The sequence below is a fragment of the Mercenaria mercenaria genome, chromosome 13, assembly GCF_021730395.1.
Source record: "Mercenaria mercenaria strain notata chromosome 13, MADL_Memer_1, whole genome shotgun sequence".
Classification (NCBI taxonomy): domain Eukaryota; kingdom Metazoa; phylum Mollusca; class Bivalvia; order Venerida; family Veneridae; genus Mercenaria; species Mercenaria mercenaria.
Genome location: NC_069373.1, coordinates 37959031 through 37975175, shown reverse-complemented (window position 1 = coordinate 37975175; position 16145 = coordinate 37959031). Strand labels below are relative to the sequence as shown.

The 16145-nt window shown below is 34.7% G+C and overlaps 1 protein-coding gene across 4 annotated transcripts; it reads right to left on the bottom strand.

Annotated features, from left to right (window-relative positions):
- Positions 1 to 1091: 1091 nt before the first annotated feature.
- Positions 1092 to 14327, bottom strand: LOC123528949 (uncharacterized). 4 transcript variants are annotated; one of them, XM_045309038.2, is made up of 3 exons: positions 14310 to 14327; positions 12564 to 12649; positions 1092 to 3024 (listed from the first exon to the last, which is right to left on the bottom strand). In XM_045309038.2, exon 3 carries the CDS (start codon positions 2849 to 2851, stop codon positions 1133 to 1135), a length of 1719 nt encoding a protein of 572 aa, XP_045164973.2. In that variant the 5' UTR covers positions 2852 to 3024; positions 12564 to 12649; positions 14310 to 14327; the 3' UTR covers positions 1092 to 1132. The 4 variants fall into 4 exon arrangements, with proteins under 4 accessions (XP_045164973.2, XP_053377559.1, XP_045164975.2 ...); XM_053521584.1 differs by lacking the exons at positions 12564 to 12649; positions 14310 to 14327 and adding an exon at positions 7437 to 7669; XM_045309040.2 differs by lacking the exons at positions 12564 to 12649; positions 14310 to 14327 and adding an exon at positions 7466 to 7669.
- Between the last annotated feature and the right edge of the window lie 1818 nt (positions 14328 to 16145).

Below are 16145 nucleotides of genomic sequence, written 5' to 3'. Positions count from 1 at the left end.
CTGTCATTTTTGTGTTGCTACTGTAACATAAATATTCATATGATGATACGTGTCAAATATTTTTTGTTGATAACCCAAAATTATTTTTATTCAGTGTTATCTCCAATAAGTTACAGTGAAGCGGCTGCATGTACCTTATAGTTGATAAAAATGAAATTATCAGTTAAACCGCTGCATGTGGCTGATTATAATACGCTATTCAGCGCTTCTGTTTTCTGTTAAACAGGTATACATTATTTATTCACTGCGAACTAGTTTTAGAAATGAATTAATAACATTTAAGAAATGAATCGATTTTTTTCGGAGTTCACGCGAAATGAAAGGAAGAATAGGATTGGAAATGCATGAATTGCATTCATGTTTAATTTGCCGATCCTATTATGTCATTCATTTCGCACGAACTCAGAATTTCTTTTAATTCATTTCTTATATTTACATTATTTTTTCCTTTCCATCTGTAAACTGGGTTATATTATATATTGCACACATTTTGTTGCATTTAACGTTAAAATCAGTTTTCCTGACATTCTGTTCACGAGACGGAGCAACTGTGACACCATCTAAGGAACGTTCTCCTTGCCTATACGCGGACGTCATCAAGACAACGGCCCGTTATAAGTAAGAATATCCAGGAATAGTCCCCTCTACGGAATGAAGTGTGTTATATCCACCTCAATTCCCAATCACCACCCTTAAGACTGTCTTAAACTTATAGATATTTAATTACGACATTCTGAAAGGTTTCTAAATCACAGTATTTTACCTCCCTTTATTATTTTTGTTCATTCCGTATATAGAGGGGACTATTCCTGGATAATGCCCGTTGTCGTAACTTTGATACCTGTCCTTTTGGTGTTCTTACAAAATGAAGATACATCATAATTTTCAATGGAAAAGAATAGGGCGAATGTAAAAATTCTTTTTTATCGTTTCGGTTCAGGAAATGGCGTAAACAGACGTCCTTGGTGCAGGTTTACACTTGCATTTATATTCTTTACATGTGAAAGGAAAACGACACATTTTGTTATCTTTAGCCCAGTTGAAGGATTTTTCTCATCATTAATATCAAATATATAAATGATAACAATTGATAATATCTTTCTATAAATAAAATTTGATATCACGCCGTAATCTATAACATTGAATATGAACATAAATACTTTTGAAAAAGTCCAACGTATTTTGTGGCGGTCTTGTTCGTCGTGTAGTTGCTACAAAAACTAACGTTGCCGCAAAAATGACCATTTAGGGCAAATGTTGTTATACAGAACAGTGGCATTTCGTCTACCAGAATATTCGAGTGACCGTGCAGATCTACCAGACGTACTCGGCCGGAAACATCGGAGTTTAGAACGCCGTCTATCTTTCCCATATTTGAAATACTTAAGACATATGGCGATTTCCCCGGTACTTCCGGTTGAACCGGAAATCTGTTATATTTGGCAGCCTCTTCTTTTATCCATTCGAACAGTTCCGGTGAATCAACGTTTTGGTCAAGGCACTCACCGAACTGCTGCGCTATTTTCCAAAATATTTCCGTCGTTATTTTTGAACCACCAAGACGCAGCTGTGCCAAAAGAGGGATGTGTAACGCAGCTACCCCAGGATAGTGTGGAACACTTTTATCCGGAAGATGAAATTCACCTACTCGTCTGAAATCCGCCATATATTCTATTGGTATTGAACAGTTATTGCACATTTCCCAAGTTTTATCCTGATAAACAAGTTCTAACAGCGCAAGGGTACTTGCTGCAATAATTGCACCTTTGGGAGTACATTTCTTTGATTTGATCATTTGAACAAATGTTCGCGTTTTTATTTTGCTAAATTTAAAAACTATGCAATTGTTTCTAAGCTTCTTCTTCGGCGAAATATCAATTTCATCTCGGAATGTTCTATTGTATGCTTTCAATAATGTATCGTCGGTCGAGTCATGGCAAAAAGAAAGGGCACAGTCCTTTAACTCTACATTTTTTCCATCATTCCCATCACAGTTGAATGTAAAAATATTTTCAAACGGAGGTAGAAGTGGTAATTCTTTCACATGACCTATATCTATATTCATAACTACAGCGTCTAGGAAGTTGACGAACTCTTGGAACATCCACAGTGAGTACCCACCGTCCATTATGGAATGGTGCATGATAAACAGAAAAGTCGCCTGGTAATCAAATTCTTTTTCGGAATTACCTACTTCCCTATTTTCTTCTAGAGCTGGTTCTTTACATTCATTAACAATGATTCTAGATGCTTCTTTACTCTTATTTGTTATCGATGACGAATTCAGCATACGACATCGGATAAGTGACCGACTTTTTCCGGTGGAATGGTAGTCCAGCTCATCTAACAAACATTGCAACCAGTCCAGACGATCATATACTGCAAAATCGAAGGAGGCTTTTTCTTTTTCGACAAAGTCCATGTGACCGTCATCGTAATGGCGGCTTTTTCTTATGGACATTCGAAACAACGGATGTCTTTGTTGTAAGAGGTTTAATGCCTCTGTGACAGCAGACGATGTGACTGGGTAAATCGTTTCGATTTTGGTCATCAGACAGATGATGTCTGTTCCCTGAGATGAGTATATATTGTACATTTGTTCTATACCCCCTAAAGGTCTACTTAAAAGTTCACGTCCCGTGTGCTTATAATCTCGTGAGACTGGGAGATGCAATGATAAATTATGACTACTGGAGCTGCATGTCTCTATGTTAGAATTGTTAATTGGTTGTTCGTCTGGTAAATTCACAACGACAGCTTGCTGAGAAATGTTGCGTGGGGTATAGTGCCTACGCTGTGTCTGCTGTGTATTGCCACACCCCATGCGCGTTAATTTCAATTTTGTGAGCATTTGTGTGATGGTGCGCAGTACTCTTGTATCCTGTTTTTGTATTAGAGTCCATTGTTATGAGGATTTTCTGTCTGTATAATGGTTGATCACCTGAGAAACATGTGGATTGCTCTACCGGCCCACCATTTGAAACTATTCTGGTGCTCTTGTTGCAGGTCGTAACATCACTCAGTCTGAAACAAACAAAAAAAAAAGAGTTCTGTAGCTCACCATACTAACTGCCTTCAAGTAATTACTCGGGTAAGCCTTATTAAACATGTACTTCGACTGTTCACGTTCTTTTTGTAGAATATATCAACTTTCTGTTAAACATAGTTTTTCTTTAATTTCATTTGGTTGTGTGTCTAACATATCTAGGTACTCCCAGTAACGAAAACTGATTAACTTACACGTTTTTTTAAGTAAAGAAGTAAAGCAGTTTTAGTCATTCTGACAGCCCCTTTGCAACATTCTAAAAACTAAAAGTACCTGGAGAAATACGATAAGCATACACAAATCATAAACACAGAGACAACATTTTTTTAAAAAGTTACAGAATGCGGACAGTCAAGGTAGGTGTATTATAAGACGAAATTTGTTGTTTCAAACAAACAAACCTTTCTCGAAAGCCTCTTCTGCTTGTTCTGAACATGTTTGTATCCCTTTTAAGGCCTATAAAAGGCATATAAACCTAAAACAAAAATTCCTTGAGGGAACGTTTCATTGTCTTAAACATAAAACATTTTACTTAAACTGAAACAGGATTTGTAATGAAAGAATACAGATTTATCATTGTTGTGGCATATGGCACATTACTATAAATTATAGTAAGAAAATATATATCATACTTGTGGCAAACGACACGCCGCAAAAATATTTCAATTCATAATTCACTGTGCTTTTTGAATGATTAGTTTAACGATATATGAGCCGCACCATGAGAAAACCAACGCCAGCATGGATCCAGACCAGCCTGCGCATCCGCGCAGTCTGCTCAGGATCCATACTATTCGCTTTCAAAGCCTTTTGCAATTAGAGAAACCGTTATCGAACAGCATGGGTCCTGACCGGACTGCGCGGATGCGCAGGCTGGTCTGGATCCAGGCTGGTCGGAAATGCACTATGTTGGTTTTCTCATGGTGCGGCTCATATGTATATATTAAGTATAGGTTAAATGTGTACGCGTCGGTCTGGTTATACCAATAATACATTTGTATGACTATGGGTGATCAATAGTATACTTGATATATATACCGATAAAAGTATACTGAAAGGATTAATAATATATTACTCACAAACAAGTAATTACTCAGAAAAAAGAAATCACTATCAAAGGAAATAAAATCAATATTATTTTAAAATACCTTGTTGACGCAAAATCAATCAATAAGACTGACACTACTCCAGTGCAAACAACAAAAATATGAAAACTGATTGGGAACTGAGAACTCTGAAATGTTCTTAATAAAATTATTTCTGTTTATTACATACAATAGCTGCAGCCTTGTGCAACTGATCAAAATGAAAAAGTCCTGCATGTCAAAATCTCCATGTAAATTTACAAAAACATTTGCCGCAAAATGAAAACCATAAACTTGCAAATATACATGCACAAATAAACAAACTCTGTATGCTTCTAGATTTATCTGAACACAAGCATGTGGTAATTGTATAATGATAAAACTAGATACATGTATTCAGGTAAATCATTCAAAAGGTTGGTTATTTCATCTAACACTCGGCTGAATTAGCAAAGGATGAAGTCTTGATTTTTTCTTTTAAACTGAAAATCCATCCATATTTTCACTGTTACACATGTTAATCCTTACAAAACTTATCCAAAATTCAGACCTCAAACCTAGCAATCCTTCTGTTGTTGAAAAACGTAGATTATTTATGTTTGTAATCAACAAAGCAGGGATGCGGCGGTATGTTTAGGGCACACTTACTTTTTTAAGGTTATCTCGAGCCCTCGACATAATATAGATTGTATATTTGCTGACTTAATATACTTAGGATACTATGAAAAATACTGAATGTTCTATTACAACACATGAATGGTTTAATTAAGTCTTTTTAAGTCTATTTCTAGCAACGGAACAGGAATTGCACTTGGAAGAAAGAAATTCCAAGACCATGTGAGGCGGTTCTATGTTTCTACAAGAAAAAACTTCGAAGAGCATGTAATAAAACCTCTAAGAGGTGTTAAAACTTATTCTAACACGACCCGATTTATTTCCCTATTAAACAAAAAAAGTAAGTACATAACGACTTTATTTCTAGATGTTACATCATGGATTCCCCATCTACCATGTGTGGGCCTCAAGGCTGAAACTGTATGTTATTGTGTAACACATGCACTGTTTATACGTCATAAATATTACATTGAAAGAAAACTACACAAAACAGACAAATATTTGGTGAATATCTTCAAAGATGTAGATAATAATCCTTGAAAATGTGTTAGAATCGACACGATAATTATGTATCAAACAGTGGTTTGCTCTAGAATGAAATCATTGTCGTTCAGATGCGTATTATCATATCACTCGGGCTGCACCCTCATAATAAAATCCCTCAGTTGCATCTGAACTTTATACATTAATTCAACGACAAATCACTGTTTGGGATATATTGTTTCTTAAATCAGTATGATTTAACGTTAATGCACATGATAAATCAGTTTAATTTCAAGAAAATATATAATAAAAAATAACTCATTGTATGTATGATGTAGGATTGAATGAGATTTTTTGTTGCGTTTTAAAATAAAGGTATAAAACCACATTGGCACTACTGGCCATTTATCCAACTTGAATTGCTAGACTGAGTGCCAATTTAGATTATATCTGTACAAACGCAAAAATTACAACCAATCCTTATTTTAAGCAACTGAGTCATTCAGTTACACTGAAATATACACAAAATCGAGTGCAAACCTATTTTATTTTCAGTTAGAATGTGACCATCCCCCCTTCCTTTTCCTGACTGATTATTCACTTGTCAATAGTAATGTTTATCATTTGTATTAAACTAAACAATTCTAGTACAACAAATAGTACCGCTCGTTCTTCTCTGAATCTTACCGTTGTATATGATTAAATTTATTTACGTCTGATTTTTCTAATAGATATATAAATGTATTATCCACTAGTAATTAGAAAAGAACATCTGGTACAATATTTATATTGTCCCTAGTACAACAATTAGTATCGTTCTCTTCATTCATTACCGTACTGATGTATATAATTATGTATATTAGTATTTTATTTTCTACATTTTTGTTTCTGTAATATATTACCTGGTTAGAGCTACTGCTTACAACATCATACGTGTACTATTTTGCAATTAGTTTGAAAATTTTGTAGTTAATTAAATATGTATTATTCTCAATCTACTGGAAAGAAGTTTTGATACAAGCTTTTAGCTTACTCCTCAATCCTATCACATTAATATATGTTTGTAAGAAACATATTTGGAAAATAAATATTGTTTAAACCAATCCTTATTTTTACACTTCTAAGTCGCATCTACTACAATCAAATGATTCTATCCAAAAATTGCCGCAAAAAAATCGTAATAAATCTTCGACACAATATAGAGCTAGAACAGCCAAAAAGACCCACCAACATTCATTTGCAGTTTGCCTTTCGATGAAAAATACAGTGTTCCCGATTATAATTTTAAAAAAATCCCTAAATCAAATAAAAATCACATTCTTAGTCTTTACCATGAGAACATTAGATTTAGCTAACACTTGATGTTCTTCTTGAAAATTTTAGTTGCTGATTCCAATGGTTTTTTTCTCCATAATAACGACAGTCCGGCGGAAAATGTTGCTCTTGATATAATTTTAGTTTATACCAATTTATTTAAGCTCGATTTTTACGGATGAAAGCTTCAAGATTATTGGAACCACACCCGAGTCCGCTTCCTGTAAAAATCGAGTCCGCTTCCTGTAAAAACCAATAATTGTGTCTTAAGAGAATGCCTGACCCTAGTAGAGCTCGAACCCATGACCCCCGAGTTGAACGGCCATCGCCTTAACCACTAGACGCACCGCTCCCTCCCCGTCTTGATATTACTGCTACGTAAATAAACCGTTTATTTTCTTTCTATATGAAATGCTAAGTGAATGTATCTTTCTATATAAAATGGAAATTCAACGCTAATGGCAAAACAGTATTCAACGTTAATAATAAATCAATATTCAAGCTAATAATTTTTCAGTGCACATAATAATGAAGACAAATTTGCCGTCTATTGTTCCATTTTATATATTTTTCCTACAGGTCACCGACTCAATTCATTTACAATAGCTTTAAATACAAATGAAATTACTTAAATTTCGGGAAAAAATGTCTGAATTTCTGTTTAATCTTTATCATTACACATATCTTGCTTTTCGAGGGATCCATTGATTTTAAATAAATATTTACAATGCACTTGAAATGAAATTAAAAGGCACTAGATGGTTTCTGCAAATGCACATTAAGTACTTTGAAAATCAGGTACATTAATTTTGTACATAAAAATAAACCATCTTAATCACACTTTTATAAAGAAAATGTCTTTGAAAAAACTTGATTTTATTAAAAAATAATACCTTTTAAAAATGTTTAAAGTCTAACTTACGGTTTACGTTTAACACTCCGCACAGGTCTTATGAACTAGATCACAGTTAACGCTTGCTACTGATTATATCAACCTGATGATCAGACATTCATTATCATATAACCTATTTTTCAAATATTAAACCAGATATTATAATAAACGATATGATTCAAGTTACGTTTTTTTCATATTTGGATTCGGCAAGGCAGAACTAAATCCAGCCACAGGTTGACACTATTAACTTCCTATCTTAAAGCATTGCATGAATGGAATGCACGGAGGAATGCTATTTTATAATTATAATGTAATTATTTAAAGGTATTTGAGTATAGAGTGAAGTTATACCATATTTATTTGAATTTGTTGATTTAGCAATATGCAGATCACAGCGATGTGTGTGATTATTTAAATATATCTATACTGTAATTACGGAAGCCTATAAATGCCATTATTAATTTGAACCAGTGTTATTTGGATGCTGATTATATGCTTTTGTCTTGTTACAAACTAATGATTGGATATAAAAAATAGGGTTGATAAACTTAAAATACTGAACTTGTGAGCAAGACTCGATCAATTGCATTCTATTTGCTTCCAAAGGAGTTTTTCACAGAGTTTACATGTTACTGCGAAAAGAAGCCTTGATAGGCCTATACCTGTCATATGACTCAAAACGGTTTTGTTTTGAGTTTAGCGCCGTTTTTCAACAGTATTTCATGCATTAATTATCACATACGGCGTGATTCGTACAGTACAACTGTTCCCGCAGTACTTGCCATTTCCCACATGAACAGGCTGTGGAGAGGAAATATTTCAGACACATTCTTTCGCCAGGGCTCGAATCAGAACCCGCGATCGTAGGTCTGGCTTTCCTGTTAGCTAACGGGTGGCTGTTTTCTGGTGCTTTACATAATTATGCTAAATGATAACAGCGTTCATGACTATATATATATACACATTGCCGAATGTAAAAGCATACAACATATCATATAAGCATTATCAGTTTAGAATGGAGATATTAATATATTATGGTTGAAAATGAGGAACAAAAGTATTACAGCTGGTGTTGAGAGAGGATGTGAGTAGCAAGTAACACTGTATATATAGCTAATTAAACTGCATTCGAGAAACTAAAATGCCAAATATTTAAGCTCGAAGGCACGTTGCTTTAGGCATTAAGTTCTGAAATACAAGTGACCTCATGGGCGGGGCCAGTTTTGACCTCAGGGACATGATTTGAACGATCTAGATGATGCTAATACCAAACATCTGCGCTCTGGGTTTTACAGCTTCAAACAAGAAGACTTCTATTTTTGTTACATAAATATTTGACACCCCGTTCGGGGCCAGAGTCTAACTTCCAGTTTATATGTCAAAAATTGCCATAGACTGCTTGATTATATAATATTACCCTCTTTTTTTATTTGGTACTGTTTATGTTTGTTTATCCATGGCTTGCCCGGTTATCAATGTACTATGTATAATCATTGTCGCAGTTAAGATAAAAATACAATATTTACAATATATTTTATTACATTCCGCAGTGTACCAGGCCTGGTATCAAGAGAACGTTTGAGTACTCTGTTTGATCCATGTAATCCGCAACAACATATTGCGTGATATTGAGTGATATTGTGTGAGTCTCAGTTTTATTTTGGAAGACCCAAAAAAAGACATTAGAAAGGTGACCAACTTCATTATAGCAACAAAATGCTTCATAAAATTAAAATACCTGAAAAAAAAGAACATTTGTTTTACTTTTATAAAATTTTGTTATTATCTCCCTTTAATGATAATGTTATATATTTAATTTTCATTATTTTCTGTTCCATATGACAGTGAGTCAGCTACTGAATAAATCTATATTTACAGTCACATTTCTTCGACTAATTCGGACTTCGTACCTTTTATTAAATTAATCTGTTCAAACTGACATTTACTTTAATTGTATTCAAAAAGAAAAGAACAAGAGCTGTCTCCGTAGGATGACACATGCCCCCGATGGCACTTTGAATGAATAGTTATGGCCGATGTTAGAGTTTAGGACCTTTGACCTACGGAACTGGGTCTTGCGCGCGACACATCGTCTTACTGTGTCACACATTCATGCATACTTATTTTAAAATCCATGCACGAATGACAAAGATATGGACCGGACATGCCCATCAATGCACTATCATGAAAAATGATCTTTAACGTCTAAGTGTGACCTTGACCTTTGAGCTACGGACCTGGGTCTTGCGTGTGACACATCGTCTTATTGTGGTACACATTCATGCCAAGTTATTTGAAAATCCATCCATCGATGACAAAGATATGGACCGGACACGCCCATCAATGCACTATCCTTTAACGTCTAAGTGTGACCTTGACCTTTGAGCTACGGACCTGGGTCTTGCGCACTGCACGTCGTCTTACTGTGGTACACATTCATGCCAAGTTATTTGAAAATCCATCCATCGATGACAAAGATATGGACCGGACACGCCCATCAATGCACTATCCTTTAACGTCTAAGTGTGACCTTGACCTTTGAGCTATGGACCTGGGTCTTGCGCACTGCACGTCGTCTTACTGTGGTACACATTCATGCCAAGTTATTTGAAAATCCATTGATCGATGACAAAGATATGGACCGGACACGAAAACTGCTGACAGACCGACAGACTGACAGACCGACAGACAGACAGACGGTTCAAAAACTATATGCCTCCCTTCGGGGGCATAAAAAAGATACACTTGCTTTGAAAAAAATGCTATCTTGAATGATAAATTTAAAGAAAAGAAAATATCTCCTATTAATAACTATATTTACTCGAGTGCTTTGGAATTTTAAATCAAAGTGCACAGTCTCACACTAAAACCGTGACATTCCTGACAATCAGACTGACCACCTTTAAGATCTTACAGTTGGAAGTTCATGTATAAGTTTTTTTGAAAGGTCAACATGTTTTTTTCTTTCTTTTTGGTTTACATTTCAATTTAATGTGTAATTACATATACAGATATACTTATGGTCCATGAAAAGTTTTGTTTTTTTTTAATGTGGGTGTGTGGGTGGAAAACTGTTATATATGAAATTTATAATGGAAAACAGCTAGACAGTACTGAAATACTTCAAACGCTTTACACTCAGATCTGAGTAAACGCAATAAAAGAACGATGCTTTGAGGGTTTTAAAGAAAGAAATGTTGCTGTTTCAATGTTTTGTTGCAAACGTTATTTCCGCTCATCGATATGCCTTTCATCTGCGTTATTTCTGTCCTGATAAGAAAATGGGAAATATTTACTGTCTGTAAATTAACAGAAAAAAAAGACTGCGGAATTTCCTATGTTTTATTTCAAATCTACTACAAAGCTAGAATAATTATACTGAAATACCGAAATTCAAAGTATTATGTGCGTTGTTCTGTCCACTTAAAAGGTTTCGTAAATTGTGTTTGGTTCACAATTTGTGTATTTTTGCAGAGCCTACAAAGTTTGTGTTTTGCACAATATTAATAAGTTTTGTACATTTTTATACGGAGTTATCGAAGTATAAATGTCTTACAAGTTTTCGATCAATTTCCAAAAATATAAAAGTTTTGTTTATTTACTTTTTTCAGTTTGAAATTTTGGTCCAAATCTACTCCGTGACAAGCATTTTTGTCTTGTACTTTTGACAAACACGATAATTCCTGAAAAATGGATGCAACAAAAGATTCTTTTTCATGTGTTACCAAATTATGATGCTGTATTTGTCTAACACAACTGAGCACGTGTCGTAGAGATAGTGAATTTGCGAGGAATAAAACATTTATTCAAAGTACAGCATATTTCAATTTTATGCATTTATAGTAATTATACCCCCAAAAAACTTTATTGGAATCAGTGTGTCCCCTCCGTAACTTGAACTATACTGATAACTGATTGAAAACCCGTGTTTTAACGTTATTAATACACGGAAAGGGGTTATACGTACGCTGAATAATTTCACGAGGACGTGGCCCGAGTGAATTATTCTGGCGACGTAACGTATAACCGATTTTGCGCGTATTAATTTAGGTAAAACGCGAACTTGTAATACATTATTTCGATTCTAATATGCCCTTAATCTCTCTTGGTCGCAACAAAAATATTGACGTCACCGCACGTTAACGACGGTGACGTCAATTTAGCGTAAGAAACAGGAATATTAGAGTTTGAAGTGTTGAATTTTTTCAAAAAGGTCGACTCCAGTAGGGTTTTTTTACCTTTTCAAAAGCTTGTTCTGGGTATGAATCACCTTCATCTACATACACTCAACAAAGATGTATTCAACTGAAACTAACACACTGGATAAGCACAGACCACACACAAATTAAATCACCACGAGTGTCTTTTTCGATATCTAGAGATTATTTTTATTTACGTGTAATTGATCAGTAAAAAAATACAGTGCTTCAGTATGTTTTGGCACCTGTGTTGTGTAACAACTGAAGGTCGTTGTGACAACATAAAAGTTTCAGTTCTCTATAAAAGCTCTCATAAGATATCAACCTAAAATTATATTGATTTATGGTTTTAATGGGGTTGCACAATAAAATTGAAATATCATGTAGTTCCAGATTTTAGGTGATTAGATGAGGAAGTGTTTTAAAAAATGATTTGAATGCGTATCTGCACGTAACAGATGTCAGCGTGAAAAATGCCAATATATGCCCCAAAACGCCTATTATGGTCTAATAAATGTGCGACACATTTTGAAAATATCTTACAAATTTTCGTGTTCTAAAATGGCTAGGAACCTCAGGAAGTTTACGTTGTGAAATTACTGAATAGATCTGTTGCAAAAATGTGGGTGAAATCACAATATCTCAGTGAAGAAAAGCATCTCATACCATGTTATTTAAACCGCAGAAATACTCAGACATATGGACGGTTTCATAAAGATGAATTTTCTTGGAATCATCACTTGGACGTTATGCGTCCGTCATTTGACTGGTTTTAGTAAGTGCTTGAGACTCGAACCTATTCGTAAAATACACGCGCTTTCGAGCGTAATTGATTCTGCACATTTCTGTTGATTCGAGAAGAAAAATAAAAGATACATTTTATTAGACATAACAAAGATTTTTACAAAAATCTTGAGCATAGTTACCCGATTTTCCTCCTCCAAAACAACCTAGCACACTCGCTGTGTATTCCAACCTGTCTCGTCGGCAATCTTCTCACAAAATGCATTTTCTGAATTAAAATCACAGGTGCAATATCTAATGCACTTAAATTGTACACCGTGCACTTCTTTTGAATTAAAACACTATCTACTTTTGATATGTGGCGATAAGTCTCGAACGAAATGAGCTTAAGACGTCAAACTATCAATACATAATCATTTTATCATTTGTCGAACATGAGGAATTCTCATTACCGTTCGGTAATGAATTATGATGCGCGCAAATTGTTGAAGTGACATTCATTGATATGTACAGATATAAAAATGCCTAAAAGGCCCTGAACGGTCCAGCACACAGGGGATAGTATCACTATACAATTACGTAAATAGCTGGAAAAAAAACCACGGCAAAAAAGGCACAATAATCATCCAACTCGTGCGTGGAAACCTTCCCAAAATCGCCCACCATTCTTCATTAAAAGACATACCCATCCTAATAAATAGTAGACCTGTATACGGAACGGCCAGTCAACATGTTTTACGTATATAATCGTTACCGCCCATCTAAGCAATGTTTACGATGTTGACGTCGTATGTTTCTGGGGTAAAAATGAAATCCCCTGAAGCTTTATGAAAAGTGACCTTTATAACTGGTAGAAAATCATCGTGACACATGAAGTTTTGAAAAGTATACCAGAAAGAAATGGACCGTCTCAGTAAAGACAATAGCCTATTTTTTTTTTTATAAATTGTTGACATTTTAAAAAGTATATATATTTATCTGTCAGGTTTCACTTTTGTTGTATATTGACACAGGAGGTTCAAAACTGGCGATTTTAGAAAGCCATCCGTCTGCTGTAAAAGCACCCATAAGAATTGAAATTGAAAATTTTAAACAGAAATGTATTAAGGTAGCAGGGTACACTTTCGAATTTTGGCCCCCGTCAATATTTGTTATAAAGAGAACATCGTGATTTTGGATGTCTGTAAATTAAGGTGAGAGATAATGATTATTAATTCTTTAGAAAATTTATACAGCCGATACATGTAAAATTCTGATGTCAGTTGGAAAACTAACTGCTGGTAGCTTTGTATGATCAATGAGACACCATTTCGCGGAAAAATTCAATTCACGTAAGGGTTCTGTGCTTGTTGATTGATACTCAGGAACATTTTCGTTATTTGCCGAAAAAACGAGCTGGATGTGCCCCCATTCCGTTTATGTCCTGACGTTCAGTAAGGACTATTAAATTAAGAAATGCAATAAAATTGGACAGTGTTCTTGCAGCGGATCATTGTAGACTGTTCAAAAGGTGCAAAATTGATGATTTTGGCACGCTATTTTTCATGGATGATGTAAACCTTTCGCTTTGATAACTTTCTTTATTCTTGTATGAGAATCCCGATCTTGCCATTAATTAAAAGCACAAAACATGCGCGCAATTTATAAAATAGCCACCCATATTTTGCTCAGAGGGGAAGTGCAATATTGCGACGCGCTACATGTAAGACTGTCCGTGCCCAAAATTTTCGCATCTAAGTGTACCTTGCTACCTAATTCTTTCGTCTTTCGAGCGTATCTTATAACGATTTAGTCTGTGAACGTCAGAAAATGAACAACTGCAGTGTTGTCAAAATTTAAAAGACAACATTTTGCGTAATGTCAAACTAGTAGTAATAGTACGGGAACGAAATTTTCGGCATACTTTCAGAATAGCAATATCTACGTACCTTTTAATTCAGACTGTCCGCGATGTAATTCACCACAGGCTATAATCAACAAAATCATATCGCATTCCTAAAAAAACAACACCTTTTGTTAAATGTATCATTATTATGCTTATATCGACCTTACAACTATTTTGACAGATCCAATTATACTAATTCAAAAGTTGATGTATTTTTGTTATGGTTGGTCGAGATTTATACCATATTGACTCTTAAGCTGTCAAAATACTATTGGAAGAGTTATAGTTTTTGAGTTTATTGATTTATCACAAATCAATAACAACTTCCCGCCAAAAAAATTGCGACCATCGTAGAAAAAATATTTTAGGACCACGTATCATCTGCAATATGTACTGCTGTAATTCTTCAATCTGGTTTCAATAAGCATTCATTTCGCATGCATGTGGTCCAACATTTTTTGAGCTAATCTATCTTACTGCAACTAAATCATATCCCACGCAAGTCTAGCACTTTTATAAAACTGCAAGCCACCAACATACAACGTTCAATTATTGTAATAAGTATACACTGATATGAGTACTGCAAATATTCTCTTTTTAAGGGTGACATTACCAAAATACTTTCTATTAAAAAACAAAACAAAAAAAAAAAAAAACATAAAAAAAAAATGTTTGTCGGGATCCATTTCCCTTTACAATGATAAGTAATATCACCACAAATATTAATTTGTTTTTGATGTTTCTAAATAACCCGCTTTTTTTATTTGTTTTGTACCGCTGATGTTAAAGTCACAGCAGAACTGTTCGGTGCTATGATGACTTCCAAGCGTTTTACCCAAATCGGACAAGGCTTCCTGCATCGCAAGCACCGTGTTAATTTGATAAAAATGTTAAAAAGTCTACAAGTAAACATTTGGTATCTTTTAGTAACCTGTTTTGAGTAACCATAAACATTTTTAGGCCGTTCGTAAATGATGATGCGTAACATTATGGCTTTCAGCTTACTCGAGTTGTATATGGTCGGGCAATGACCCATTCTAAAATTTTTATTGGTTTTTGTTTTCTTTCATTTAAATCACTGAACCATGAAATTAAAGTAACGCGTTGGAGTTTTATACTTCTATCTAATAAGCATATCGAGGGTCCAACGCAATAAGGGCGTATCTACATATAGTTAATATATGTAGATACGCCCTTATTGCGTTGAACCCTCGATATTTTCACTTGAAAAAGATCTACTCAAACGCCTTTACGTATCTTTCTATATGAAAAAGTAATGTGTCATAAAAAAAAAATAAGTCTTGCATAAAAAATCTGAAAATCACTGTTAGACACAAATGAATCTGTGTCTGAGAAGTGGGCTAATGTCCAATATGTATATGCATCAACAGACTTTGACAATTTTTTCTATGTCCAGACGCTGATAACTGTATGCTCTGCCTTTCAGTCCTATGTCCAGCCGTATATACTTAATTGTATGCCTTAACTTTCAGTCCCACGTCCAGACAGAGTTAATTGTATGCTTAAATTTCAGTCCTATGTCAGGACTGCTTTAACTTTCAGACCTATGTCCAGACGTAGGTATTTGCTCATAGACAGAAAGTTGCATTTGAACTTGGGGACAGATAATTAAGGTACTGACTTGCAGTCCTATGCTCTGACATGTACATCAACAGGTTTATTCAACACAGATGACCACATACCCAAACACATATATGTCTGTCTGAACAACGTACTGCAAATCAAAACTGCCTGGTCGCTGTAGACAGAGAAATGTGAACCAATAAAAAAAACCTAAAGAGGTGTTCGAAGAACATGCATGCATCCCCAGCCCCTTTGTGACCAGTCTGTAATGTGGATGAAGAAGATATACCGAATA